The 25,762-nt window shown below is 45.3% G+C and overlaps 15 protein-coding genes across 22 annotated transcripts in view; 4 read left to right on the top strand and 11 right to left on the bottom strand.

The window, feature by feature from the left end:
• The first annotated feature begins 13 nt into the window (after positions 1 to 13).
• LOC6609136 lies at positions 14 to 593 on the top strand. Its single transcript, XM_002033802.2, has 3 exons — positions 14 to 142; positions 201 to 378; positions 435 to 593. The coding sequence occupies exons 1-3, from the start codon at positions 59 to 61 to the stop codon at positions 551 to 553; spliced, it is 381 nt and encodes a 126-aa protein (XP_002033838.1). The 5' UTR covers positions 14 to 58; the 3' UTR covers positions 554 to 593.
• LOC6609135 lies at positions 579 to 1,263 on the bottom strand. The gene is made up of 3 exons (XM_002033801.2): positions 1,177 to 1,263; positions 1,026 to 1,121; positions 579 to 968 (listed from the first exon to the last, which is right to left on the bottom strand). The coding sequence occupies exons 1-3, from the start codon at positions 1,261 to 1,263 to the stop codon at positions 630 to 632; spliced, it is 522 nt and encodes a 173-aa protein (XP_002033837.1). The 3' UTR covers positions 579 to 629.
• A 131-nt stretch (positions 1,264 to 1,394) lies between these two features.
• LOC6609134 lies at positions 1,395 to 2,188 on the bottom strand. Its single transcript, XM_002033800.2, has 3 exons — positions 2,004 to 2,188; positions 1,841 to 1,939; positions 1,395 to 1,783 (listed from the first exon to the last, which is right to left on the bottom strand). The coding sequence occupies exons 1-3, from the start codon at positions 2,097 to 2,099 to the stop codon at positions 1,421 to 1,423; spliced, it is 558 nt and encodes a 185-aa protein (XP_002033836.1). The 5' UTR covers positions 2,100 to 2,188; the 3' UTR covers positions 1,395 to 1,420.
• A 165-nt stretch (positions 2,189 to 2,353) lies between these two features.
• Positions 2,354 to 3,281, bottom strand: LOC6609133. Of its 2 annotated transcripts, none has more exons than XM_002033799.2 (2): positions 2,947 to 3,281; positions 2,354 to 2,892 (listed from the first exon to the last, which is right to left on the bottom strand). In XM_002033799.2, the coding sequence occupies exons 1-2, from the start codon at positions 3,145 to 3,147 to the stop codon at positions 2,377 to 2,379; spliced, it is 717 nt and encodes a 238-aa protein (XP_002033835.1). In that variant the 5' UTR covers positions 3,148 to 3,281; the 3' UTR covers positions 2,354 to 2,376. The 2 variants fall into 2 exon arrangements, with proteins under 2 accessions (XP_002033835.1, XP_032571391.1); XM_032715500.1 differs by having other exon boundaries at positions 2,354 to 2,869; positions 2,947 to 2,992.
• Positions 3,282 to 3,337: 56 nt separating this feature from the next.
• On the top strand, positions 3,338 to 4,082 carry LOC6609132. 2 transcript variants are annotated; one of them, XM_002033798.2, is made up of 3 exons: positions 3,339 to 3,466; positions 3,527 to 3,610; positions 3,668 to 4,082. In XM_002033798.2, the coding sequence occupies exons 1-3, from the start codon at positions 3,371 to 3,373 to the stop codon at positions 4,028 to 4,030; spliced, it is 543 nt and encodes a 180-aa protein (XP_002033834.1). In that variant the 5' UTR covers positions 3,339 to 3,370; the 3' UTR covers positions 4,031 to 4,082. The 2 variants fall into 2 exon arrangements, with proteins under 2 accessions (XP_032571392.1, XP_002033834.1); XM_032715501.1 differs by having other exon boundaries at positions 3,338 to 3,466; positions 3,527 to 4,082.
• On the bottom strand, positions 4,068 to 5,290 carry LOC116800452. Its single transcript, XM_032715498.1, has 4 exons — positions 5,049 to 5,290; positions 4,877 to 4,993; positions 4,411 to 4,814; positions 4,068 to 4,350 (listed from the first exon to the last, which is right to left on the bottom strand). The coding sequence occupies exons 1-4, from the start codon at positions 5,142 to 5,144 to the stop codon at positions 4,080 to 4,082; spliced, it is 888 nt and encodes a 295-aa protein (XP_032571389.1). The 5' UTR covers positions 5,145 to 5,290; the 3' UTR covers positions 4,068 to 4,079.
• Positions 5,291 to 5,340: 50 nt separating this feature from the next.
• On the bottom strand, positions 5,341 to 6,529 carry LOC6609131. The gene is made up of 5 exons (XM_032715499.1): positions 6,276 to 6,529; positions 6,105 to 6,218; positions 5,736 to 5,968; positions 5,576 to 5,686; positions 5,341 to 5,522 (listed from the first exon to the last, which is right to left on the bottom strand). Exons 1-5 carry the CDS (start codon positions 6,375 to 6,377, stop codon positions 5,351 to 5,353), a joined length of 732 nt encoding a protein of 243 aa, XP_032571390.1. The 5' UTR covers positions 6,378 to 6,529; the 3' UTR covers positions 5,341 to 5,350.
• On the bottom strand, positions 6,527 to 7,565 carry LOC116800186. The gene is made up of 5 exons (XM_032715502.1): positions 7,437 to 7,565; positions 7,264 to 7,380; positions 6,975 to 7,195; positions 6,800 to 6,910; positions 6,527 to 6,733 (listed from the first exon to the last, which is right to left on the bottom strand). Exons 1-5 carry the CDS (start codon positions 7,542 to 7,544, stop codon positions 6,553 to 6,555), a joined length of 738 nt encoding a protein of 245 aa, XP_032571393.1. The 5' UTR covers positions 7,545 to 7,565; the 3' UTR covers positions 6,527 to 6,552.
• A 171-nt stretch (positions 7,566 to 7,736) lies between these two features.
• LOC6609130 lies at positions 7,737 to 8,843 on the bottom strand. The gene is given in 5 exon segments (XM_032715503.1): positions 7,737 to 7,942; positions 8,056 to 8,166; positions 8,223 to 8,401; positions 8,446 to 8,556; positions 8,616 to 8,843. Coding segments are annotated over 5 exon segments (675 nt in total). The 5' UTR covers positions 8,706 to 8,843; the 3' UTR covers positions 7,737 to 7,758.
• A 78-nt stretch (positions 8,844 to 8,921) lies between these two features.
• LOC6609129 (general transcription factor IIH subunit 1) lies at positions 8,922 to 11,351 on the bottom strand. 3 transcript variants are annotated; one of them, XM_032715496.1, is made up of 6 exons: positions 11,317 to 11,351; positions 10,882 to 11,150; positions 10,481 to 10,819; positions 9,463 to 10,422; positions 9,227 to 9,402; positions 8,964 to 9,171 (listed from the first exon to the last, which is right to left on the bottom strand). In XM_032715496.1, exons 2-6 carry the CDS (start codon positions 11,033 to 11,035, stop codon positions 9,046 to 9,048), a joined length of 1,755 nt encoding a protein of 584 aa, XP_032571387.1. In that variant the 5' UTR covers positions 11,036 to 11,150; positions 11,317 to 11,351; the 3' UTR covers positions 8,964 to 9,045. The 3 variants fall into 3 exon arrangements, with proteins under 3 accessions (XP_002033831.1, XP_032571387.1, XP_032571388.1); XM_032715497.1 differs by lacking the exon at positions 11,317 to 11,351 and adding an exon at positions 11,274 to 11,291; XM_002033795.2 differs by lacking the exon at positions 11,317 to 11,351 and having other exon boundaries at positions 8,922 to 9,171; positions 10,882 to 11,035.
• Positions 11,352 to 11,740: 389 nt separating this feature from the next.
• Positions 11,741 to 12,577, bottom strand: LOC116800579 (activity-regulated cytoskeleton associated protein 2). The gene has a single exon (XM_032716330.1). The coding sequence runs from the start codon at positions 12,466 to 12,468 to the stop codon at positions 11,887 to 11,889; it is 582 nt and encodes a 193-aa protein (XP_032572221.1). The 5' UTR covers positions 12,469 to 12,577; the 3' UTR covers positions 11,741 to 11,886.
• Positions 12,578 to 13,771: 1,194 nt separating this feature from the next.
• On the top strand, positions 13,772 to 16,166 carry LOC116800310 (activity-regulated cytoskeleton associated protein 1). The gene has a single exon (XM_032714369.1). The coding sequence runs from the start codon at positions 13,867 to 13,869 to the stop codon at positions 14,626 to 14,628; it is 762 nt and encodes a 253-aa protein (XP_032570260.1). The 5' UTR covers positions 13,772 to 13,866; the 3' UTR covers positions 14,629 to 16,166.
• A 768-nt stretch (positions 16,167 to 16,934) lies between these two features.
• On the top strand, positions 16,935 to 18,422 carry LOC6609128. The gene is made up of 2 exons (XM_002033794.2): positions 16,935 to 17,076; positions 17,255 to 18,422. The coding sequence occupies exons 1-2, from the start codon at positions 17,014 to 17,016 to the stop codon at positions 18,014 to 18,016; spliced, it is 825 nt and encodes a 274-aa protein (XP_002033830.1). The 5' UTR covers positions 16,935 to 17,013; the 3' UTR covers positions 18,017 to 18,422.
• An 85-nt stretch (positions 18,423 to 18,507) lies between these two features.
• On the bottom strand, positions 18,508 to 21,921 carry LOC6609127 (spermatogenesis-associated protein 20). Its single transcript, XM_002033793.2, has 5 exons — positions 21,627 to 21,921; positions 21,428 to 21,565; positions 19,717 to 21,183; positions 19,450 to 19,655; positions 18,508 to 19,387 (listed from the first exon to the last, which is right to left on the bottom strand). Exons 1-5 carry the CDS (start codon positions 21,776 to 21,778, stop codon positions 18,924 to 18,926), a joined length of 2,427 nt encoding a protein of 808 aa, XP_002033829.1. The 5' UTR covers positions 21,779 to 21,921; the 3' UTR covers positions 18,508 to 18,923.
• Positions 21,922 to 22,364: 443 nt separating this feature from the next.
• LOC6609124 (protein Shroom) overlaps positions 22,365 to 25,762 on the bottom strand; it is a 44,365-nt gene continuing 40,967 nt past the window's right edge. For 2 of the 4 annotated variants that reach the window (XM_032714612.1, XM_032714613.1), the window contains exons 8-10: positions 23,317 to 24,766; positions 22,996 to 23,253; positions 22,365 to 22,931 (exon numbers count right to left, since the gene is read on the bottom strand). In XM_032714612.1, coding sequence (XP_032570503.1) covers positions 22,668 to 22,931; positions 22,996 to 23,253; positions 23,317 to 24,766 — 1,972 coding nt within the window. In that variant the 3' untranslated portion in view covers positions 22,365 to 22,667. The remainder of the gene's footprint in view (positions 22,932 to 22,995; positions 23,254 to 23,316; positions 24,767 to 25,762) is intronic. The other 2 variants (XM_002033792.2, XM_032714614.1) reach the window with 1 other exon arrangement.

The following is a 25,762-nucleotide window of genomic DNA, read 5'->3' as shown; positions in this document are numbered from 1 at the left end:
TATTGGGCTTTATGATCATACAAAGTTCGATTGGACAACAGTTGTCAACTAAGCTGCAATGAACCAGTTAACCTTTGTAAGCTGCCTTTTGTTCTGGTCCGGGTCCCAGGCTGCCTTCCAGGACTTTGTGATTGGACCTGAAGTAATATAATCCTTGGTACTGCTTCTTGATTACAATAAAAACACATACGTACTTGTAGTCCTATGAAGGTGGTAACGATGTCGCCCCGTTTGGTCAAGAATTTTCGGATGAGGAGGGTGAGGATATAATGGTGTCATTCCAGGATGTACAGCATGATGGAATCGTGGATTCCAATCTACTGATGAAAGCTCTAATGCAGCATGCCAATCGTTTGGGCATGAGCCTGGATGAACTTGGTGAGCAATCGTAATTTGGATGGTAGTGCAGTTTTAAGTATGTATGTATTTTACAGCTAGCTTAAATATGCAGTCAGAAGATGAGGAATCTATGAACCAACTTGGGTGTTCAGCTGGGCAAGACGTCTTCGGATACCCAGAAAAGCCCACTTGGCGGGATGTACTCTTTAACTAAGCCAAATAAATTCCATCACTCAGTGATCAAAGCAGCTGAATATGTGTGATTTATTTAAGTTTAATAGTCCCATCTATTATAAGTCATCGCAGCGAGTGTTGTATTCCCTGGCCTCATTGCAGTTGGGGCTCTTGCTCCAAACGCTATCCGGGCAATTACGGTAGACATATCGATGGGCACACAGGCCATACATTATGGCCATCGAGCCACATTTTCCGGTGATGGGAACACGCCGGCGTTTCAGCGTCTTAATGAGTACATTCTCCTGATTACCGCAGCTCCTGAAACCATCCACATACACCTGCACAAATTCATCAGAGTCCAAAATGGTTTTCATCATCTTTTCGATATTTTCCATGACCAAATGGGTACCGTTCAATGCATTCGCCGCTTGAAAGATGCACTCAAAGCTGCACTAAAGAAGAATCAGGTTAGTGAAACATAGATTCTTAGTGTGAATCAGTTGACTTACAGGTGATATGTGGGCTCCATTGACCAAATACTGACTGCACTTGGAGTTGAAACTCGAAAAGTTCAGATTAAGCAGCTTGCAACAGTTTTTCAAGGCCTAGATGGTATAAACTATAATTATCCTAAGTCTCCTAAAAATAAACCATACCCACTGTTACATCCGGCCTTTGAGAGCAAATGGGATCGGCAGCTCGAAAAGCTGGTATAAATATTAGAACCCAAGTCAGCAGGTGAAGCATTTCGAGTTACTTCTGCTGTACGACCATAACCCGATATTTATATATATATGTATGTATAACCTGAACCGGATATCCAAACGACTTTCAGTGCGGCCCATTTACTTAACGCATCCCATCAAACAAATACAATGTTCAATTATTAATTTATTATATGCCTTTAAAGGCGATGACTAGAACCACGTGTTGATTTCGAACAGTTCATGTTTTGCAATCGGGCCATTTCGCAAGATTCAGTGCCGGACCAGCTGGATGATGGACAGTGGTTGAAGACATATCTCTGGGCACAAATTCCATAGAAAAGTGCGAATGGAGAACACTGTTCTGTTTTTCTTTGGGGCCGTGGCCTCCTATTGCTAATCATCTCTTGCACAGCATCTGAACAGCTCATGAAACCATTTAAATAGGCTTCCTCAAAGTCCTGATTACCGAAAAGCTTCTCCAGCATGAGTCGGGCATTGTCAGGATGAATAGCTCCGTCCACAACTGTGTTGGTCTCATTGAAAATGCATTCATATAGGCACTATAACAAAAAAAAAATAGCTCACTAGATGCCCATAGGTATTAGTTCTTGACTTACGGGTGAAATTCTGGGAGCACCAACTGGCATATATTTACCACACTGGCTTTTGAACTGGTCAAACCTGAATGTGGGATAGGCACAGCAGTCCTTGACAATCTGAAAGAATAGGTTGTAAACAATATATCAATCGATCATTACGGATGATTCCTTGAAGCCTTACATTAAAATCCTGTCTACGAGTACAGTCCACATCGAGTGGATTACTCCCAGCCATCGCCACCAATGAGCAGATCAGCAGGGCTATATGCCGGGCCATTATTTTAGTCAGTCTGAGCTTCGTCTTGCACCGTCGGCTTACTTTATAACTTTAGTGACGATCCATCCACTAATTAGTCGAGCACAGCAAAAACACTTTTCAAGCGACGGTCTCGTGAGCGAAAATGTGCAGTCATCGTGATGGACTTATGGCAGGTCAAAGTCCAACCAAATGTCCCATTGGGGGCTCGGCTTAAGCCAGACAATTGCAATTAGACAAGCTTATCGGCTTAAATGCAATCATTTTAACCAGACAGACAAATCTAGGTAATGCCTAATTACTGATCCGATATGAACTTGGAGACCATCAGTGTCAGAAAACTGGCCAAGAGCAGATGGGGTCCTTCTGTATCTACATGGCCACACCCGTTACCCGTTAGCTCCTCATCCTTTCCCTTGAGCGCATTTGTCTTTTCGTCCAGTTTCTTTGTGCAACTTGACAGCAATTTTTGCAGACTATTGCACTTCGGATCCTCTATCCAGTTCTCACGGGGACAGTTGGCGGTTAGGTATACCATGGTACACTGAGCATGGAGCATGGCATATGGCAAACAGGTGGAGGAAGCCATGCCCATTCTATCCGCCACCTGGTTGGAGTAGAGCAGCAGAAAGTCGGCGTGTCTGGAGCCCAGAGCTTCGCAAGTCTCGTGAGCTGCCTTCAAAGCGGCTCCGTATTTATCATAACCATTCAAGGGGCTGTAAAGGCTGGTGATCATCATGTATAGCTCTGGCTTCTTGATCTTGTTATCCTGATCTAGGAGGTCCCAGTGCCTATACAGACATTCATAGCGGCACTGCAAAGATATTATCATTCAGCTCATTAACAGGTATCCACAAGAGTTACTCACAGGACCATAGTCATCCCAAAATGGTGTGCAATTGCTGCCAACGAACGGAAACTTATCAAGAAAGGACTTGCCACAACAGTAGACCAACTTTTGTGTGTTTAGAAGCTCTGTACATTTCTGCAATCCTCCCACATCATTGGCTGCACTATAAACCAGCAAAGGAAGCCACAAGAAACCCAGTAGATGCAGCACCGAAGACATTTTGGAATTGCCTCCTTATAAAGCAGGACAAGAATTAAACGTAAAATTTTGGAAAAATTTTTTTTGGCAGCCAAATGAAGTAATTTTCAAAGCACAGCACTCATAGCTTTAGTGGGTTAATGTGCGGGAACAGTTGATCTTTTCATGTCATCTTTTCAATAGCCGCACGCAAGCATATTTATCCGCAATGAATTTGGATCATTCGGCGGTGGAAGCTTTAGTTATGCGGACAGGGCGTCTACTTGTTGCCTTGATTTTTCTAGGTTTAATAGTTTCCTTTCGGGCTGCAAAGTGCAAGGCAGCGCCCAAATCTGTACAAGTAAGATATATATATTTTATTTACTTATATTTCTCTTGATGCAAAATGCTTTATCTACAGAATGTACACGTTTGTTGCTTAGCACCCCTGCCAAACTGGGGCGTTTTCAACAGAGAGTGTCATAAGTCGGCCATTCAGGGAAGTGTAAGTATTAATAGCATATCTAAAAGCCATGTTAATTTAGCAAACTTCCTTATCAAGTGCCGTTTAGATTGCATTTTCAATGCCAGCTCGGTTCTGCAGGGAAATCGATTGATCCAAGCAAAAGTTCCCATGTTGGAACGCGCCTTTTCCAGCGAACCCACCATCGATGTATATGAGTCCAACTTTGCCAGATGTTCAACGGTGGTCAGGAGCAAATACCAGGAGCTATCTCCGCTGAGTCGTCAAAGCGACGCATGTGACAGACACCCCCTCTTCTACAGCCTTTGTGCGTATGCTCGCTTGATTTTCACCTGTCCGGAGAAAATGTGGCAAAGAAATAACAGGATGTGCCAGGAGGCCAAGGCCTATGCGAAAAAATGTCCTTGGCCAGCGCTAAAAATGTTTATGAGGAATACTTAAAAGAAGTTAATACAAATGCCAGTTATAGTAGTGATAAATAGGGAGAATTTTAGTGCACTTTGTTTTTATTTTTCACAGGTTGCGTGATCATGTCGAGCACACTATGCTCACATCGCAGTCGATGGCCCCCGCAGTTGCCATTCCGACCATGCAATTCTGCGATGTAGTAACGCTTAGGTAACTCCTCATACCGAGAGCTGCTGGGACTGAACATTACATGGATTAAGTTACCCAGCACACCATTGAGATCTCCCAATTGGTAGCTGTTTGCCTCGCAAATCAGTCTTAATAAACAACTGTCGTCCGATCCTAATCCATGCCTGAAAAGTATATGCAGATATTTGAGCTGAAAATCCAACAATTTCAGCAGTTTTTCTTACAATTCGAACCGATGATTGATAATCTCATAGAACTTGGTACGTGAGAGTAGTGACCTCCTCTGGCGATCTCTGGCCACAGATTCACCCATGCCATCCAAGGGAAATCCCTGGAAGAAGTCCTTGTAGTCATCCTCATCCACTTCTGGCGGTGGCTTCGGTTTTGACTTGTGCTTTTTCTTATGCTTATGCTTGGGCTTATTTTTCTGTGGCTTGGTATCTGAACCGGGTTTAGGTTCAGTCTTCTTCTTTTTCTTATCATGATGATGTTGATGGTGTTTGTGCTTGTGCTTGTTACCAGAGTGCTGATCATCATCGTAATAGTCATCGTAAACGAAATCATCATTCTGATGATGGCCATGGTGATCACTCAGTAAACTTTCATCATTCGTGCCATTTCCATGTCGCTTAAGTGGGAAATATGTTTATGAACAGAGTTTGATTTTCTGTAATTCAATTGAGATCTTACCAAAAACGGTGGTTTCTTTTTCCAGGTTCTTGGCAAATCGTAGGACACTTCAAAATTATAAGACAAAAAGGCTTTTTCAAACCGTAAGTCCAATGGCAAAGCGATGGCCACAAAAAGCTGAATAATAGATATTATACTGCACTTTACATAATTACCAAAGATAAATACTTACCGAAGATGCTCCACCCGTACTCCAAACAAATTTGGCCTGCGAGCTCCTGAAATAGCCAAAAATCAGAAGAACTATGAATGTTCCACGACCATCCATTGTAGCCAACCACCCTCATTCAACTGAAGAGTCAGTTTTGGAGTCAGCCAAAGTGAAAACCTTTCTTTCCGGCTAGAAGTGATGATCCAATTAATGATTTCTAGTTTCAAGCAGCGAAAGTTGCTAATTGAAAAGCCAGTAAGTCAATTCAGGCCAAATGGTATGTTCTAGTAACAGATTTATGAGTCGTTTTAGGTATATTTTATCTATATTTTATTGCGTTCTATGTGCTTGAAAATCTCTTCAAAAGGTTCTGATATAAGCTCCAGAATACTTTCGCCACAACCTGGTTCGTAGACATGGCAATGACCGTTCCAACCATCGTGCTCCGCTTGGTAATAGCGCAGTGGTAAGTCTTCAGACTCCGATGAGCTGGGACTTTAAAGTTTAAGAAGTTATATGGGGTCATTAAAAAGATGCCTGAATAATACCTGAATAAAACGTGCATTAAACTGCCCAACACGCCGTTAAATTCATCCAATTGAGCAGCACTTGTCTCACAAATCAGTCGCAGCAGGCAAGATTCACCACGAAAACCGCTTCTAAAATACTTAGTTTAGTATAGTCACAATTCATTAGCTAATAACAAACCTCTTTAGTTTATCTATGAAAATGCGATAGATATTGGAACGTGTAAGCAATGATCTAACTTTGCGTTCTTTGGGGAGAACTTCGGTGGTTTCCTCCACTTCTTCGCCACCTGCCTCATTTTCCTCCTCCACTGTGCAGTTTTGACAACCAGTGGCCAATTTACGGGAAGACTCCGCATCCGTTTCCGTATCGGTTTCTTCTACAACTTCCTCCGACTCTATGGGACCATTTTGCTGGAATTTGAGCGATGGGTAAATAACCAAACATTACTCCCATTCTGCTTGAACTGTTAATTGTGCCATAAAGGCGTGCTAATTGTCAACAAATGTGGCGTTTTATAGCCGTAAACAAACCTAAAATGAAACTTACAAATATTGTCCATTTCTCCCAGTTCGTGGGTAAATTGTAGTTGGCCTCAAAATTGTACGAGACGAACACATTTCGATGGGGCAACTCGAGGGGAACGGCGATAGCGGCGAAGATCTAAAATCAAGATGATAGAAGTACTTTTTCCGCTAAATAAATTCTTGAAGAACTTACACCGTGGGTGCTGGCTGCTGTAAAGGCCACAAAGGAGTTGGTTAAGTCAAGGTAAACGGTTAAAAGGAAAACCAGGCCAAGAAAGTAACTGGTAAAATTCATTTTTCCGACCCAGAGACAGACGATAGACCACCACGATGCTCAGACAGCAACTGAATTGCAATCCACTCGAAACACTCGCAACAAGTGCGTGGCAAACGCCAAGCAAGTGGCCGCTAATTTGATAGGTAAACCCTCAGAAAGATACTTGGTTTTGGTTCTTGGTCAGCACTCCAGTTTATTTGCGCCTTCGTCGGCTTACAATATCGCTTAAAGCCTGTTCCAGTGACACGGAAACCAGGTCCAAAATGTTGTGATCACATCTTTTGGTATACGCGGAGCACTCCTGATGTCCTCGACCATCCCATTCGGCCTGGTAATACTCATTGGGCAGGTGCTCATCCTTGGAGCTGCTAGGACTATAATAAAATGAGAAGTTTGAATGATCTTCGAGCAGCTTCCTTTAAAAAGAGATACCAACTGACCTGAATATAATGTGAACGAGGCTGCCCAAAAATCCATTAACTTCGCCCAGTTGTGAAGCATTTGTATCGCAAATCAAACGCAGTAAACAGGGTTCAGCTGGAAACCCTGACCTAAAATATGTAAATTTACCTATTAAATAATTAACTATAATAACCTTGATTGTTTGCTACTGACCTTCTTAATTTATCCCTCAGCATTGCATAAAATACCGAGCGACTCATCAGAGTTAGACCACGTTTTTCACGCGATGCAGCTTTAGTGGAATTTTTAGTTGATGAGGTGCTATTTTTATTTTCCTCTATTTTCCAATCTGTGCAATTCTGGCAGTATCGCCCTTTGGACTCACGTCCAGTTGTCGGATATGTGAGATAGCTGTCCTCAAAGTCCTGACCCATCTATAAATGTTGACGAACACGACGTTCAAACAAAAGACTCAAGAAGCGAACTTCGATAAGAAACCCACCAAAATCGGCGGATATTTGTACACGTGTTCCGGTTGATAGTAATTAAACTCGTAGTTATAGGACAGAAAGACATTGCGATGTGGCAAGCCAATCGGCACCGATATGGCCATAAATATCTACGAAGTAAAAGAGTTTTTAGACAACAGCTCACTAGCACTTGAGTTGAAATTACCCCAAACTCGGAGTTGGTGGTATAAAACAGCGCAGACTTAACCAAATTTAAGTTATTTATTATGGCACAGAGGAAAAGAAATGGTGCAAATATCAAAGTTCTGTACATGGTATTGATAAAATTCTAAAATATGCAATGGTAAACAATTTCCGATGTTCGACTGTGAGCGTTTTAAAACCAACTGGCGGTCGCCTTGGGCAAAAGTCGACTAGAAAGGTGCGTTTTCAAGAAGCTGTTAATTAAAACGAAGAATTGGAAATCTATGTCGGGTCGAATTGGTTTATTGCAGATCAAACCATAAGCGCCTGATTTACTATCCAGTTTATGGTCTTCCATTTCGTCTATCCAGTGCTTCCCTAAGAACATCATGCAATGGCCTTGATATCAAGTCCAATACATTCTCTTCACATTGGCTAGCATAAGATGAGCAGTCGCCATGGCGAAGGCCATCCCATTCGGCTTGGTAGTAGTCTTTGTCGAGATTCTCGTCATTGGAGCTGCTGGGTCTGCAAGAGGAAACCCCAATGATTGGGTGTGGTGCTAAAAATATCTTTCGCTTTTCAGAGTTAGCACGCGCGGTCATTATCATATGCAGATCGTGAAAAGATTTTAAACTCACGTGAACAAGATATGCACTATGCTGCCCAAGAGTCCATTGACTTGGCCAAGCGTTGAGGAATTCGTTTCGCAAATCAAGCGAAGGAGGCAGGACTCAGCAGGGTATCCTGATCTGTAACGAATGCCATTAGTAAATATGACTTAAAAAGATTTTTAAATAAAACCAACCTTTCCAATTTATCCTTGAGCATAATGTAGAAATTCGTTCGACTCATGATCGGTAAAGTTCGTTTTTTGGTTGAACTATTATCATCCACAGAACGAAAGGATCTGCTGCTGCTGCTGCTACTATCATCTCCACCAGTGGTGTTATACGTCAAATAACTATCCTCCCAGTTATCACCCATCTAAGCAGAACGATATATTCCTTTTCGGATAAATATGAACTTACAAATCCTTACTTGTAGATGTGCTCGGGCTGGTAGTAGTTGAATTCATAGTTGTACGAAAGGAACACATTGCGATTCTTCAAAGTAAGTGGCACTGATATGGATATAAAAATCTAAACATTTTGATTACATTAATTTCTGCTGGAATACAAACAATTACACCAATATTTACACCGAATTCCGAGTTGGTTTGAAATATCAAAGTGGACTCCACAAAGATCAACTGTAGAAAGGCAAGGCAAGATAATGTTAGACTATTCATTTCTGCAAAATATCCTTTAGGTTTCGCGACCAAGAAGTGCTATCCAACTAAACCGCCAAGCGCTCAAGCTGACAACTTTTATAGAATCGCAGCACCTGTTTATTGATGGCCGTGGGTAGGCATCATAACTAACCACAGGCTGCCGCTGCCCCAAAATACAGGCAGTCACGACAACAGACTGAGAATACTCCAAAAATAGACATAACAGCGCTGGCCTACCAAGTTGCAAATAATGTTTTATTCCAATGCGTTCCGCATACTCTTACAGTTAAGCCTAGTCTATAATAATGGTTCTTGAGGTGTGTGGCAGATGCTCGAGCTCGCCTCCGTTGAGCGTTTGCTACCTGTTGTTACGCAGTTTTCGCTCCTTCCAAGTGGCGAACTTGCTGTTGGCGGTGCGCAGCAGCTGGTTCATGTGCTGCGTCAGCGAGGATCGCAGTGGCGAGAGTTCGTGCATAGCGCGGTTCTGGAATAAACAGAGCTTTGTAATATCTTTTTAAGAAAAATAAGGTAAAACCCACCTCAAAAGGCACTAGTTTTGCCATTTTGAAGCGCTGCAACGTCTCGTGCATACGATGTAATTTTGTCTCCAACTCTTCTGTGGTGGGCGGAAAGCAGCTCCAAAAGTGTTTCAGCAGCTCGGACAGCGAAAGGTATAAGTGGCGCAGCTCTCGTTGGAAGTCATTCGGCACAAGTTCTGTAATGTCATCAAAAAGTTGGCAGTGATTTCGGTTAAGATTGGTTACTTTCTACTTACGTCCCGCTGACTGCTCTTGGAAACCGCGCATCATGGAACCGCCAGGACTTAGTTCACCCAGAGCATTTACTGCCGCCTTGGAACAGATGAACGTTCGTTGCACGTTGCGATTTAGCCATGACTCCGAATTCCGCACCAGCTTGTACTGTACCTCTTCCAGACTCATTGGATCGTTGTGGTTGTCGTACATGCTGTTCTGGACAGGGCCATTGAGGTAACGCTCCACTTTGGACAGTTCGAACTGCTTAGACTTGGCTTTCTCGCCGTTGGCGGGATCATCTTCTTCCTCCAATAGAGGATCCCCGAGATCCTCATAGTGAATCTTTTCCATCAGTCGTTGCTTTTTGCTCTGCGGCTCGTCTTTGTCCACCTGATCGGCGGAACTCTTCGTCGCGGTGGCCTGGGCCTTTCCATTCATACCGTTCGTATAGGCGGATTGAGAAACAGGCCCGTTGGCATTATTGGTACCATTTGTCATAGTTGACGGCGCTGAGGTCACGTTAGCACAGGTCTTGAGCACCATGATGGAATGCTGGTTGAATCGCTTGATCATGTTTTGGTGCACAATATTCCCGCTGTTCACGACGTTGCGGTCCCCGGCTACGCTGCCAAAGCCCTCCTCCAAAGGAACATCCTCAAACTTTTTAAGGTCTAGCAAAGGATCACCAGCTCCCTGCTGGACAGCCGCTTTTAATGCCTGATCATCAATCTTGCCGCACTCCGTAAATATATCTTTTGTGCCGGCTGTCAGTCTGTCACGATGAAAGTAGTGTGATTGGAAAAACTTGGTCCAAAACTCGGCCTCGGACATTTTGGCAGGCACATTCTCAAAATGTTTGCGTTTAACGGCGGGATAGGTCTTGAAAATGCAGTGAATCACATCAGAGGTGAGGTTGTACTTGAGGCCATTGCAGCCATCTGTCTGCGGTTTTATGTCGGCCAAAAAGGCGCCAGAAACACCTGCGATTACAATTTATAAGAACGCGCAATAAAGTGGACACACGTTTTTTATGCATACCGATCTCCTGGGACCTGCCCATTTTCTTAAGGGCGTGATCCTTGGCATGCGTAGCCCAGAACTCATCGCTGGTTAGGACTTTGGTTATGACAAGGTCCTTGTAGAGCTGCAGCAGGTTGGGATTCTCAACAAGGATCCGGTTCTTGTCTTCCAGGTCTTTGTCCACCTTGCGCTTGAAGTTGGGAAGCAGTTGCTGCAAGAGCTCCTTGACCTTGTCTCTATCGGCAAGCATGGCGGCCTGTCCCTGGCGGTTGACAAAGTGGAAGGTTGATGTGTTTCCGTCGTGGAGTACCACTTGCAGCTGCACCTTGGGTTTGCCCTCAGGAGATATCTTTTGGGCTGCATAAATTAAAAATATGGGTTACGAAATCTGGCCAAGAAGGCTTTGAGGGACAACCCACTCTTTATATCCGCATAACGATGGGAGACTGTCACCGTGTCCCTGTGTTCCGCCATCCAGGCCACACGCTCGTTCATTACGTAGAGCGTGCCGTCGCCCTTCTTGTACCGCACCTCGCCCATCTGGAGCAGCACGTCCTCACTGCTGGTGGTCATCTTGTCCTACGCCCGGCGCTCAGCAGTCGAAGTCCCAGTCGCAGATCCACGCTCGCGGTCTCACATGAGAGCCTACGAAAGGACGAGAAGGGGGACGCCAGAAGATTCCTGCAACCTGAAAGAGCATGAAATGCGATCTGAGAAGGATCTTCGGCTGTCGGAAAAGTGCCGCCTGGTATACGCGTATGTCGCCTGCGCCGGCGATACTTTTCCCCATTTCGCGGTCGGCGAAACGCACAATCCCACGTTATTTGCACGATATTACTGGAAACTCTACGCACCTCAGTCAGGCTAGGGATGTAAGAATACATCGATGCATCGAGAATCGATGTCCCGTGCCAGTAACTTTCGATATTTCTTGTTGATATCGATGCTTGGAAACGTATCGATGTTTTGCCCAGCGAGCTGTTTAATTATAGACCGTTCACACAACCGCTTTCTGGTTCCATTTGTTATTATTTTTGAACGCAATTATAATGTTATAATATACACGGCACTAAACTTTGGTCATCTCGTTCTAGATTTAAATAAAAATTTGTGTTTATGTTCCCTTTTTATTTTTCGTACAGTCAGTTTCAGCTTTTTATAATAATTTCAGGCTTAAAGTTGATTTGAGCTTATCTTATCGTATAGTTAATGACTTTTAATGTTTTCCCTGGTATTAGGTGTATTTTTAAATTCACAAAATTGTATATTCTGATATTAAATGAATCATGCCAATAGGCTTCAAAATAAATGTAAAAGATTTATTTATTATTATATTATTATTATTATTATTATTATTATTATTATTATTATTATTATTATTATTATTATTATTATTATTAGTTATACAACTAACTTAACTAACTTCAGTGCCTTGTGCGCTCCACAGTTCGCCCCCGATCGAGTAGCTCCCGGAAGGTTTTGACCTCGTGTCGGGGTATGCTCTCCCGATACTTGGGCAGCATCAGCCCGTAAATGAAGTCCAGTTCCGTTTCCTCGTCGTGTCGTCCCTCCGGCAACTTGGCCAGGAGCGCTCGCTGCTTGCAGATGAATGAGTCGATCACCTCGTCGTAGGACTGCTTCGTCTCGAAGATCTCCATGTAGATCTGGTAGGAGGGTTTGGTGGGCGAGAAGTGATCGCGCAGCAGCTGAAGGGCATCCGACCAGGTCTTGGCATCCCGGCGCACACCCTTCCACCACACCACCGCAATGCTCTTGAAGAGCAGCGGCAGACCCTTCAGCGCATCCTTGTCACTGATGCCCTCCACCTCCTTGTACGTCTCCACGGCATTGATGAACTCGTCCACGGCATCGTGATCCCGCTGGCCACTGAATCTCACCGTGCAGTTGCTGAAGCTACCCTTGGATGGCGGCTCCTCTTTAATTGGCCCCAGAGATTTAATGGTTTCGATGAATATGCGAAACTGTTCGTCGGACATCTGCGTCATTTTGTTGCCGGTTTCTTTGGGTTTAAAAAATAAGTAAACAAGCGCCCGAACTGGACCAACTCAATTCCGCTTTCAAGCCCCAATCGTTTGACGGCTGGCGGGCAACTGCTCAGCGATTTCGTTTGTTGTGAAATTAAAAGCAACATTGTTCTCCTCCCTCTCTCTCTCTCTCTCTCTCTCTCTCTCTCTGCAAGTAAAAGCTTTTTCGAGTTTAGAAAAATATCCCACACACTCTCTCCCTCTCTAGCATTTTTGAATAATTGGAGTGAGCACTGTTGTGGGGGTTCCCTACTGCTATCTCGAATTTGTTCTTTAGATAAATACACAAATAAAAAATGACATTCAAACATGGCATTTTGCTAATAATGGAATTAAAAGTTCTTTTACTTTTTTTTAGTCGGATTCGAGTGCAAATTTCGAACATTAATAAGTTTAATGACGTCAACTATATTGATTTGTTGACCTTTTATACATATAATAATGTCAAAATACAAAGCGAAATAGTATTTGTTCAGACTCAGATACATTTAGGTAGAAGTACATATGTATTTACATATATTTATATACTATGAAGATAGATACTTAATTTGAAATTTAATTTTAATGAAAAAAAATCTAACAGAATTTCTATCGCGTGTTGGTAATTAGACTATGAGACAGGTTATAGAATTTCATACAGCAATGAAAAACTACAAGTTCCAAGAAAAACACTAAAAATATACAAGAAGATTAGCATTTATTTCTATATAATGAAATGAGCAACTGACAAATAATAACTTTATTTAATATATTTTTCAATTGACCGGCTTAAAGTGAATTTAAACTAATATCGAAACAAGCATAATAATAATATCTCTAATTACTCATACACAAATTATGAGTAACCGATTATAATTACAAATATCTACATATATTGTGACAATTTCACAAAAAAATTTAATAGTATAAAATGAGGAAAACTCCCTAGAAAGCACAGGCAAGCCCCTCCAAAAACATTAAATTCTGCAGTTTATTGTACAAAACACTAGTAGTTATCAGTTCTGGTAAATTAAGGTTTGTTTATCAGTTTGGGCCATATTTACAATCAGGTTTGCCTATCAGTGGCGGAGCTACATATGTACATACATATGTACTTACCGGCTTTTAAACTACTATTATTATATAGCGCGATGATTCACTTTAAGCAATAATACCAAAAACATAGACCATCTCTCTCTTATTAGCTCTCCCCAATTCCTCAAGCTTTTTCGAAGTTCGATTTCACAACCGGCGGGTATAAAAGGGCCGCCATGTGTGAGGGCTGCTCAGTTCAAATCACCGGCCGCATTCGCTACACTGGCTTTGTCCGCCGACTGAACCAAGATTAATTTGATCGCCTAACCTCACACAGCAGCAAAAATGGCCCAGCTTACACAGATGACCAACGAGCAGCTACGCGAGCTGATCGAAGCGGTAAGAGCGGCCGCCGTGGGCGCCGCCGGAAGTGCAGCAGCCGGAGGAGCAGATGCCAGCAGAGGCAAGGGCAACTTCTCCGCCTGTACACACAGCTTCGGCGGAACCCGCGACCACGACGTGGTCGAGGAGTTCATCGGCAACATCGAGACATACAAGGATGTGGAGGGGATCAGCGACGAGAACGCCCTGAAGGGCATCTCACTGCTGTTCTACGGTATGGCCAGCACCTGGTGGCAAGGCGTCCGCAAGGAGGCCACCACGTGGAAGGAAGCCATCGCCCTCATCCGCGAACACTTCTCGCCCACCAAGCCCTCCTACCAGATCTACACGGAGTTCTTCCAAAACAAGCAGGAGGACCATGACCCCATTGACACCTTCGTCATCCAGAAGCGAGCTCTGCTGGCCCAGCTGCCCAACGGTCGCCACGACGAGGAGACGGAACTGGATCTTCTGTTCGGTCTGCTGAACATCAAATACCGCAAGCACATCTCCCGCCAAGGTATCCATACCTTCAAGGATCTCCTGGAACAGGGCCGCATCATCGAGCACAACAACCAGGAGGACGAGGAACAGGTCGCCGCAACAAAGAACACCCGTGGCTCCAAGCGCATCACCCGATGCACCTACTGCAGCTTCCGGGGCCACACCTTCGACAACTGCCGCAAGCGCCAAAAGGATCGGCAGGAGGATCAGAACGAGAATTAGGCGACATAAACAACACCAAACACCAAGAGGCAGCAGCCACCGTCATTCATGACCTCATCGCTGCTGCCGCCCATCCAAACAGAACTTTTCGTAGCCTCGCCAGCCGATCGACGTCAGAGAGAGAGCCCAACAACCGCAGAGCTGGAGATGGGGAGCAGCCACATCAGCAGCAGCAACAGCCACATCTCTTCATACTCTTCATACTCACTGGCAATCGGCGTGCCGGTAAGCCTCGACTAGCATCTGAAGTCCACAAATCCACGCTGTTTGTATTGCTCTTCGCAATGACTCGAAAACGGCTCTATTTTCATAATATTTCACGCCGACTTGCGGCTAATTTGGCACAGAACGCCAGCATTTGGAAAGCAATAATTTTTATTGCAACATTGAAACTTTATTTGCAACTAGAAACTAGATTTCGAGAATCATCGGGCGGGGTGGCTGAGGATCAGGCATTTCGTCCGTAAGATCGGTTATTCGCAATGGAGGAATATGATATTCGAAGCAGATGGCGGGCAAAGTGCCTCGGCATGGAGCTCCTATTTTCTTCGAATATAATGTTTTGACATTGCGAGTCCGAAATGGATGTTGCCTGATCTCCAGCCGCCCCGCACAACCGTTGATTCTCACAACCGCCGGCTCCACTTTGTGCCGGTCAGCGGAGAAAAAGCGATTAGCTGGCTAACAAAAGAGATGATCGCTCTGTTGAGAGACATGGCAATCATCGCTTTTGTAACGATTTATTTGCTGATTTTTGGTCTGATCCTGGTCCTCTGTGAAGCTGGCAAAAAACCCCCCGTCCGATGAATGCCCACTTAGATCCTTTTGCAGGAGGATTTCGACGGTCCCGAAGGCGGGCGCCACCCGATTCCGGTAGCGGCTTCGGCTGCTTCCGGTTTCCGGTGTCGCAACCCTTCGCGTTGTCCCCCGTGCGAGTGGAGCTACAGTGGGCGTGAACCGGGCAAAACCTAAATTTCTTCGGAAATTTAAAAAACATACAAATTTTTTGACTTTTGTCAAGACAATTCGAACTCACATAGCACTACGATGGCTAACGATTCGCCATTCGTGCGGTTGGCACGCTAAAACTGTCTCTTCGAGATCACGGGCCTCGGGCTGTTTAACATTCGACCCAAGCGGTTTCGCGACAGGCTTCGGCACGCCAGTATCCATCCCAAAACACACAAAAGCCAGTGGCTGGGACGCGTCACTGCCGTGCTCCTCCAGCCAGCACAGTCACTCCCCGCCCCCAAACCAAGCAAAACCGGCCGCTTGTGCAGATGACATAGGCGCGACCAGCCATCCGACCCGGAACCCTTCCGGACCATGGTGACCAGACGACTTGCACAGTGCGCCATCAACAGGAGTCTTGGCCACAAGCACAGCAATAGTTTGGCCCGCTATTCCCACACAAAAACCAAAAAAAAAGTGGGGGCCTATGGAAGACCACAAGTGGCTGCGTGGATCTGCTAAAAATATAAAACTGTAAACCTAAAGACTGAAACCGGAAAACAACCATTAAACTCATAAACCGAAAACTGCGTAATTGTTTATATTTAATGGGCTAGTTGGGACAACATTTTTACAGGGAATCAGTTACATTCATTGAAGATGATCTTAAATACAAGCTTATATAATAATATAATGCAATTAGCCAAGATTTACAAAAATTTATTTTGGGCTTCAGGATAAGTTAAGTATTTAATGAATTTCCCACCGAATGATATGAATATTCAAATATGCCATATAAAAATACAAATTTAAATGGTTCTTTTATTTCAATAAAATTAAATGTCTGAGCCTTTCTATAGATGATGTATTGAACTAACGGTCAAAACCCGTTAAAAATTGTAAGCTTTAAATAATAAATAATTTCAAGTGGCTCCAATCAGACTTAAAATCTTAAGGGATTCACTTCCTACTAACAATATCCCAATCAGAAGTCAGATGTTGTGTGATTACATCTTGTTATATTTTGGATAATTTAAATAAATAAGGCTACATTATTAGTCATCGAAAAATACAGTAAAGTAATTTTCATTTTATACATTATACATTGTGCTTTTGAAAAAAGTTTTCCTGAACAGGGTTCAGTTTAAGTTTCGAGGTCGAAGCAAACGTATTGAAATTTACTAACAATATCACAAGTATTTTGTGTGTGCTTTTGAAAATAGTTTGTTTGAAAAATCTGTAAAGAAAGTGGCGGCGCCGTCAAAATACCGATAACGCCCAGTATCCAAGTATCGACGTGCCGTGGGTCCCGATTGTATAACATAAATAAAGCCTGCTGATATCGAAGTTCAACAGCCCGATAGGTGGAAGCAAATATCGATGACAGTCTTTATTTATATATTTCCTAATCAATATACCTGATATCAACAACTGATGCACAAAACACACCGTCTCACCACCGACAGCCAGTACATGGAAGTCGAAGGCTTGCTGCAGGTAAGTGGATGCACTGCGTCCGCAGATGAATGAATCGGTTTAATCCAGAGACTGCTGCAACGCCCTTTCTTTTCGCCCCGTCGCACCACACACGACACCACTTTGCTCTTCGCTCTCCGCTCGCCACACTCCACCCACTCGAAAAACCTGGCCAAAAACCACGCACACACATGCACAGGCCATGGACATGCCCACCAGCCACGACCCGGAGGCGGAACTGGAACAGGAGTCCACGTCGCTGTGCCGCCTGAGCCGCTACAACGTGACCAACCTGTACGAAGGGCCGGCGGGCGGGGGTTCCTCATTGGCCTCGGGCCGCCAGCGTTGCTACACAATGCCGCATGTGCCACCGCCAGCGCCGCCCTCCACGCCCACTCTGCTAACCAGCGGGTGCGGCGGCAGCAGCAACTCCGTATCCGTCTCCATCTCGCCCACCTGCTCCCCTGGAAGCCATCCCTTGGATAGCCAAAGCTTGAGCCAGAGCCCCTTGAACCACTTCATCTACGTAAAGAATGGCAAGAACCTGCGTCGCGAATCGCGCTGCGTCGACTCGGAGCTGTCCAAGTTATTCAACGTGGTGTCCATCACAAATCGGCTGACGGCTATTAAGAACCGCAGCAATTCCATTTCGAATTCCAGTGGAATACTCAATGCCTCGCGCACCATATCGAAGTTAAACGGGGCGACGGCCACCAAGATCTTTAAGATTCATCGGGATCCGAAGGAATTTCTGCGCGAAACGGACGAGGATTCTGTGTCGGCGCCGGAGTACGACGAGGAGGAGGAGGACACGCGCTTCCGTTTCTTTCGGCGTGCGCGCTTCTCGCGGAGGTACAGGAAATCTGCACGAAAGTTCGCCCGTTTTGAGCATCATGAGCGCATGGAGACCATCGTGGATAGTTTCGATGCAGCAATGAGCTTCAATGATGCAGACACCTGAGAGGCGGAGGCCACGACGAGGACGACGACGACAGCAACAGTTGAGGATGAGGCATGGCAGATGGTCGGCCAACCAATGTGATGAATGTGAATTTCAACTAAATTATTTTAATTGCTACAAACTACTATTATTACGATTATTATTACCGATTACCGAACTGTTCTCTCCATACGTTTAGTTTCCTTCTACGCCGATTGCCGTGGCCTTCGAGATCCCAGCACCACTCCTGCATTTGATCGGGTTTGGTGGCGGATCGCGGACGCAGCGCAGGGCACGCATTTAGTTTAAAGCCTAGTTTTACGCCTACGCCTCTGGGGCGGAGCAGGTGCAGCCGACCACCGAATGGTTGATAGCTCCACGAACAGAACGATTCCAATAAATGCACAAAACGTGTTGTATTCGAGAAGAGAGATAACTCGACGTTAGTTTCAATTATGGTGTGATGTATGTGAATTGACTCCAACATTAACGATTATGATACACATTGTATATGTTTTCCACCTGCTGGCTTTATTAACGTTGTATATGGACATATATAAGGTTATTTCGGTTATTAGTCACTGTTAGCCTCGTTTTCTCGTTCAAATGGATGGGTATGATTGGTCTCAAACTGGAGATAGCTCATGAACCTGGCAGTTTAAAATCTACATAAGCTATACCATGAAAATAAGAAGAGGAGCCTTTGTACAACAACTTTAAACAACTCTAGACACTTAAGGAGCAATGCAGTCTCTCAGACTTAACAATGGAAGAAGCTGGAGTCGCAAGTCTATTGGGGTCTTTAATAACGGGCTCTTAACACTATGTAGTTCCGAGAACTCATTTTTTTTTTGCTTTTGAAGCAAAATAATAACAATTAACTAACATCTAGAAGTTCTAAAAATACATTTCGAGTAAATTTCCGGATCTAATCACGTTTTGAGAAGAAATATGCCATTAGGTTATCCTCCAGCTGCTGCGGATCGGTAACTGGCATACGACAAGCTCGCTCTTGACAAATGTAAACCGTAGTTTTGCCGCCCACCATCTTAAACTTTGTCTGCAAGCGCTGATTGGAGGCTTCCTCTGGATTCGAGGGATCCACATGCACTATGATCATGCTTGGAATATAGAACTTGCGACAAATTTCCACGAATCGTTGGGTGTCTGGCGAATCCGGTCCCACCACTGCCACAAGATCCAGGCCGTTCTCGTGCATCAGCAGGGCGGACAACATCTCTGGGAGAGCGTGTCCGAAGGGCGATACGTCCGCAAAGAAATTCAGCAATTTCCCGGCCTTCTGGAGAAAGGCATCTTCGTCATAATAGTGGGCCAGTAGAACGAGATTGTGGGCGGATACACTGTTGCCAGAAGGTTCGGCTCCATCATGGTCTTAACGAAATTTAGGAAATCAGATGTTGTTAAAGAGTGTACTTAAAAGCTATCCCACTCACCTTCCTTGAGTCGCACAATCACATTGGGAGCATCCTGCTGCGAGAAGAAATACGCTCCGTTTCGCTCGTCCCAGAAAAGCTTATCCTGGGTATCCTGCAACGCCTTTGCCCAATGCAATACATCTACGTCGAGTGTAGCTTTGTAATAGTCCAACAAGCCCTTGATGAGGAACGCATAGTCATCAAGGAATCCATCGATTTGCGATCTGCAACGGGCAATGTCTTAGTTACATATCCAAAAAATTTAGAAAGTAATTCAAAACTCACGCATTCTTTTCCAGAGTTTCATCACCCACGGCCACACCATAGCACGAACGGATGAGCAGCTTCTGTTCCGGATCATACATTTCCTTGCGAAGAAAATCGAGAAGTTCCTTTGCTGTCTGCATATACTGCTCCCTGTTGGCGGAATAGCAATTGCCTAGCTTACAGAGTCCCGACAACACCAGACCGTTCCATGCGCATATGATCTTGGTGTCCAGATGCGGACGCGGTCGCTTATCCCGGATAACGTGCAATATATCATTGGTTGTGGCCAGCAGCTTCTTAAATTGATCCGCCTCCAACTTAAAGTTAGCACAGGTGTCCTCCTCTGATCCTCGTACGATTAGAATGTTCTTGCCAGTGAGATGGCCATGGGGATCGCTGTAGGTTGGAACATTACCCGGTGGCTTAAGATCGTAGTGGTAAGCATATATCTCAAAAGCCCGATCGGGCGTAATGTCGTCAAAACGCTGCGCCTGATCCTTGAATGCAGCTTGAATTTCGTCCCAGGTCCAAGCGTAGAATGCTCCCTCTACCTTTACTTTATCTTCGTGGGTAGGCAGGGAGTCCGCATCCTCACCAGCATAGAATCCTCCTAAAGGATGACGTAGGTCCTTAATCAAGTACTTGTAGATTTTATCCGCATAGCCCAAATATATTTCGTCCCTGGTCACCTTGTAGGCGTTGGTAAAGGCCACCATTAGTTGACCCTGATCATAGAGCATCTTCTCAAAGTGGACGTTGTGCCAATCCTGAGTGGTGGCGTAGCGGGCAAAGCCGCCAAAAATGTGGTCATGTATACCCCCCTTTCCAATTTGAGTTAGTGTTTCAATCACCATGTCCAGAACATCCGGATCCTTGGTGACAAGATAGCCATGGAAAAGAAAGTTGAGACGCGGCACCTCCGGAAACTTGGGCTCTGAGCCAAATCCTCCATGGGTCTGATCGAAACGCTGCCTATGGACGTTGATGGCTTCGCTCAGCTTTTCAATAGCACTTCCAGCTCCAAATGCCGCTTCTGGCACAGCCGAAGCGTCCTGGTTCTTCTTTAAAGCAGAGAGCAATGAGGATCCGGTTGTAAGAAGGGACTCCTTGTCGGTTTCCCACTTCCTAGCAATGGAGTTGAGAACAGCGTTAAATGAGGGCATTCCATAACGGGATTTGGGTGGGAAGTAAGTTCCCGCCACCAGTGGAGCCAAATTGGGTGTTAACCACACACTCATCGGCCAACCACCACTGCCCTTGGACATCAGTAGGAACTGCATGTATATCTTGTCGATGTCCGGTCGCTCCTCCCGATCCACCTTGATGTTTACAAAGTTTTCGTTCATTATCGCAGCCGTTTCGGGGCTCTCAAACGATTCGTGCTCCATTACATGGCACCAGTGACAGGTGGAGTACCCCACTGACAAAAAAATTAGTTTGTTCTCGCTGCGGGCTTTCTCGAAAGCCTCCTCGCCCCATGGGTACCTTCAAAGGGTCAAATGGAAATTTAAAATAGTCGATATATATATTTATATTAAGACCACATAACACGTTTATATAATAACCAAGGGACGCGACTTAACAGTAAGTAAAGTAATAAAGCCTTTATTATTGTTTTCATTACCATTCCTCAAGTGCTTGTGCTTTTTATCAACCTTATCTCTTATCACACGTGATTTAAGACGGAATAACACCCACCCACACGAAGTCTTAGTCCTTTGCTACTCACCACTCCACTGGATTGTAGGCATGCTGCAAGAGATACGGCGACTTGGAGGCGACCAAGCGATTGCCCTGCTTGGCGGGTTCCTCTTTCGACACTTCCTTGGATGATTCTCCTCCGGTGGCCATTGTGCGGAATTTCTGGCTGCGTTACGCGCACAAAAATGATATCAAAAAAGGTGGTTGATAGGACGCACAAGACTTACTTGCTCACAGGGCGACTACGACAACTGTTGTGTAGGAGTTGTAGGTTCCGACGGACCGATTCGGATTCGGATTGCGATGTATCTGCTTGGAGTTTCAAGGTCGTTTGCAGGGAGCTTCGTATCCTGGGGAGGAGCGGCCTGACCCTGAACATAGCAAACGAATCGGGATTCTCGGGGCTTGCGCTGTGCTTTCACTCGACCTCGTCCAATGCCAACAAAAGTGCAACGTGTGCAAACGACGCGAATTGACCAATGTTTTTAATATTCTTTAGCATACGGCATAGGGCTGGCACCGAATGCGATGGTTTTCGATACCATCGGGTGGTTAAATTCAAGCAAGAACGATTTTTCACCGCACTTATCGATTATTTTGAATTTAAACCATATGTAATGAATTTATTTTTTTAATTTATTTTAAATAATTACTAAAGAGATATTCCAATCTTGGTCTTAAAATTTCGTTTTTCATTTTATATTTAGAATTGATTTCGGAGTAACTATAACTGACTTTATAATGTGGAATGTATGACTACTTTAAAATTAAGTCAAATTTCAACCTTTTGGTTAATGAGCCAGGAAATTAGATCTATTTTAAACTTTAATAACACACCGAGTTAATGATGTAAAAACCCGGAAGTCAATCGTGGGAATCCCAATAAAGAGTACTGAAGACCAGAGTTTTGTAGCCTACTTTCAGGCTGTTCCACCAATCAGCTTAATTCAAAAAATCCAGCTTAATAGTTTTCATACTTTTATTAATGCATACGGTATATCTTTGTTTTGATAATTATGTAGAAAATGCTTACACCTATGCGGCCGATATATAGAATAATTAACCTACTAGCTAGTTGAAAATCACAAATGAACATACAATATTTATACATTATAGTGTGGGTGTGGTAATTAAGCACATCGTTTTAAACTAATACACATTGCGGACTAAACTGGCCGATCCTGCGGACTCTCTCGATCGGCTCTCAACTTTGAGTTGACAGCAGGGAGAATCGAATCGGTCCAGTTGCCCATTAGCTGGTTGCCAGGCTAACAATCGCTTTGGACTAGCGCATCGCTGAGGGAGCTAAGCTGCTCCTCGCTGCCCTTGATCCTTACGGCCAGGTCGCGTGCATCGGCGATCAGCTTGGCCTTCATGTTGATGAAGTAGTCGTAGTCGGCGCACATGTCCGCGCTGAGGTTCTTGCCCAGTAATCCGGCGATGCTGACTCCACGTCGTTCTATGTCCGATTTGAGGCGCTGCGCCTCCTCCAGCTGCTCGTACAGCAGATCCCGCTTCGATTCCAGCGCGCCCTAAATGGTATAAATCAGTATTGATTAGTAAATTGTATCCTTTTGAATTCTTGAGAAAACCCACCTTTTCCTGCTGGCGCGTTTCCAGACTGCTTTCGGTTTGGGCCAAACGCTCGGAAAGCGACAGGAGTAAACTGGTTATGTTGCCCACGGCGTCGACGTGGGTACGGAACTTGGAGGCTTCGCTGGGTCGAACCTTCTCCGCCAGCTTGGCGAAGAGATCCTGGCCTAGTCTGTCATTGGCCGAGCACTCCTCGCTGATCGTCTGCTGCTCGCGTTTCAGGGAGACAATTTTTTGGTTCAAATGCTTGATGAGCTCATCCTGAAAGGAAAATGTGTGGGTTAAGAATTGTAGAATAAATTACTATCTCTGTGGCATACACACCATCTTTTGCTTGATTAAATTCGTCGGCTCCTCGCTCGGCTCTGCCAGCTGCAGCTCCACACTGACCACTCGGATCTCGGCGGACGACGTGATGGACTTCATCCGCATCAACGTTGAGGTGCCGACATCGCGCTTAGCCAAGCGCAGTGGCACATCCGGATTGTACAGATTGCTAACGTATTGCGAGGTGGGCTTGCAGATCTTTGGTGTGAGGATGTCGGCGATCTTGTCACCTGGCGGTAGGAGCTTCACCAGCTCCCGGCTCATCTGCTCGTAGTCCAGCTCGATGGGCTGGCGCTGTCGGGGCTGCAGAGTCGTTCTGGTCTGGTGCTCCTCGCGTGCCGCTTCGAGGTCCGTGTCCCTGTCCTCCAGCTCGTCCGTTTGGCAGGCCATATCCGTTGTGCTCGGCTTGGGATTCACCATCAAGACCAATTCGCTGCGCTGCATCAACTGCAGTTCCTCGATCTCTGGCTGCTTGTCGGGCATATCATTCTCCTCCTGTTCCTCCTCCGGTTCTAGTGGCGGTGGCGGACTGGGCGGCAGTGGTGGTGTCATCAGTGGTTCATTAGCGAAACTGGCAGTGGGACTGGTTATCAGTGGAGTGGTGTAGCCACCTAGTAGACTCGTATCACACAGGTGCGCCGACATCAGAACCGACTGCAGTTGAGTGATCTTTTCGATGTTCTCCCTGAGGGATTCCTGGCGGTTCATAGCGGGCTTGGGCGGTGTTGTCAACGGATTCGTGTTCAGGGTGGTGCTAATCACCTCGGCGCGGAAGATGTGCGCCTCAGGCTTAGGAATCGGTGTCGCTATAGGGTTGATTGTGCACTCTAGGGAACTGGTGCTCAGACTGCAGTCCGAGTGCGAGGAGGCCGGCGAGAGGCGTGGCGGCGAGGGCGTCGGTGTTGGCGTCGGCGTGGGCGTGGCAGTGGGCAGCACCTCCTCCAGCGTCGTCTCGAGGTCATGGGCGGCCTGCTTGAGATCCACGTGGGACTGGGACATCGGCGGCATGGTCACCGTACTAGTGTGCTTCACATCGTACGACTGAGATCTCGTATATTGTTGCGGGGTCACGGGCTTCGGACTTTTGCCGTAACCTTGACCCAGCACAGGAGTTGAATACCGCTGGCCGCCCCCATAGTAGGGGGGCGGGGCAACCGTCGGGGAGTTCCCAGTCAGATTGTTGTTGGAGCCATAGCGCAGGGTCACATTCGCATCGCCATTCGGCGATCCTGGCTGCAACTTTGGCTGCTGGTGGAGCTTCACGCCCAGCGGCAGGACATCAGGCAGATTGTTGGGCAGTTTTCCTGTGACCCCATAGCTGGGCTTCGTGTGGGCCACCAGGTCCTCATTGGAGGTCAGGGTGAGCTTGTAGATGCCATGGTCGGGATCAGTGTTGTTCAACTTCTCCAGACTCTGACGCGGCAAGTATGAGGCCTTGGAATTCGATCTGTAAGGATAGGAGGGCAGAGGACTTGTTAGTTGACATGGAATAAATCATAATCATAATCTTTTAACATGTAATGCTATGTCGTAATATTTCCTTTTATGAAATTGCCATTTAATTCCAATGTATTATTTAAATCAGACTACAGTTCTTCGGTTAGTGGGCTTTGTACCCATACCTAGTTATCTAAAGGCGTTTTAGGAGTGCCCTCCTGGCTAAAAATGCCAGCTACCCTGGGTCATCCATGGGGTCATCGGCAGTAACCGCCACGACTTGGGGACAAAAGCCAAAAGCACCGAAAATATTGCCCGAATCGCACGTCTCATTAATGCAAATGGGCGGCCATAATCTGGACAGATGCTAATTGAGTCCTCGAGAGGCGGAGGAGCAGGCGGCGGAGCAGGCGCAGTAGTTGCCATCGAAAGCCGATGCAATCTGGATCCCAAAGCACCCCCGCACATATTGTAAATTATTGTAATATGATGGCGAAAGCGACGAGCGATGGATGAAATTATTCTGTGCACGACGCGCGGAGACGACAGTTCGTCGTGTGTTAAGCTAAAAAGCTGATTTCCAAGACACAGGGCACAATAAGGCGGAATAAAAACGAAAGTGAAATGTTTACAGTGCAATTATAAAGAGTTTTATGTTTCAGTTTTTGAGTTTTGTGAAAAGCAAAAGGCAGAGTCGTTTTAGTGTGCAAGGCGTATGACGGAGCTACGTCCGCTTCCCCTTGACAAACTTTCAAAAGTGCTAAACTAATTTGTTATGTTTTTGTGTACCAATCATCTCGGCTCTTAAGTTGTAAAAGCCCCCCTTTTTTCATTTTTTTGCTGGCTATTTCGAGTTTTGGCGCATATCGTTCGGCTTGGCCACCCCCAGGTTGCCAAAAATCTTTATTGTTTCTGCATTATATACATACGTATATATGTATGTTTTCCCCACACATGATATGTAACCATGCGTATTTCAATGGGGCTTCTTTGCATCTGAAGAAAG

The sequence above is a fragment of the Drosophila sechellia genome, chromosome 2R (assembly GCF_004382195.2).
Source record: "Drosophila sechellia strain sech25 chromosome 2R, ASM438219v1, whole genome shotgun sequence".
Lineage (NCBI taxonomy): Eukaryota > Metazoa > Arthropoda > Insecta > Diptera > Drosophilidae > Drosophila > Drosophila sechellia.
This window is presented reverse-complemented; position numbering and strand designations above follow the sequence as displayed.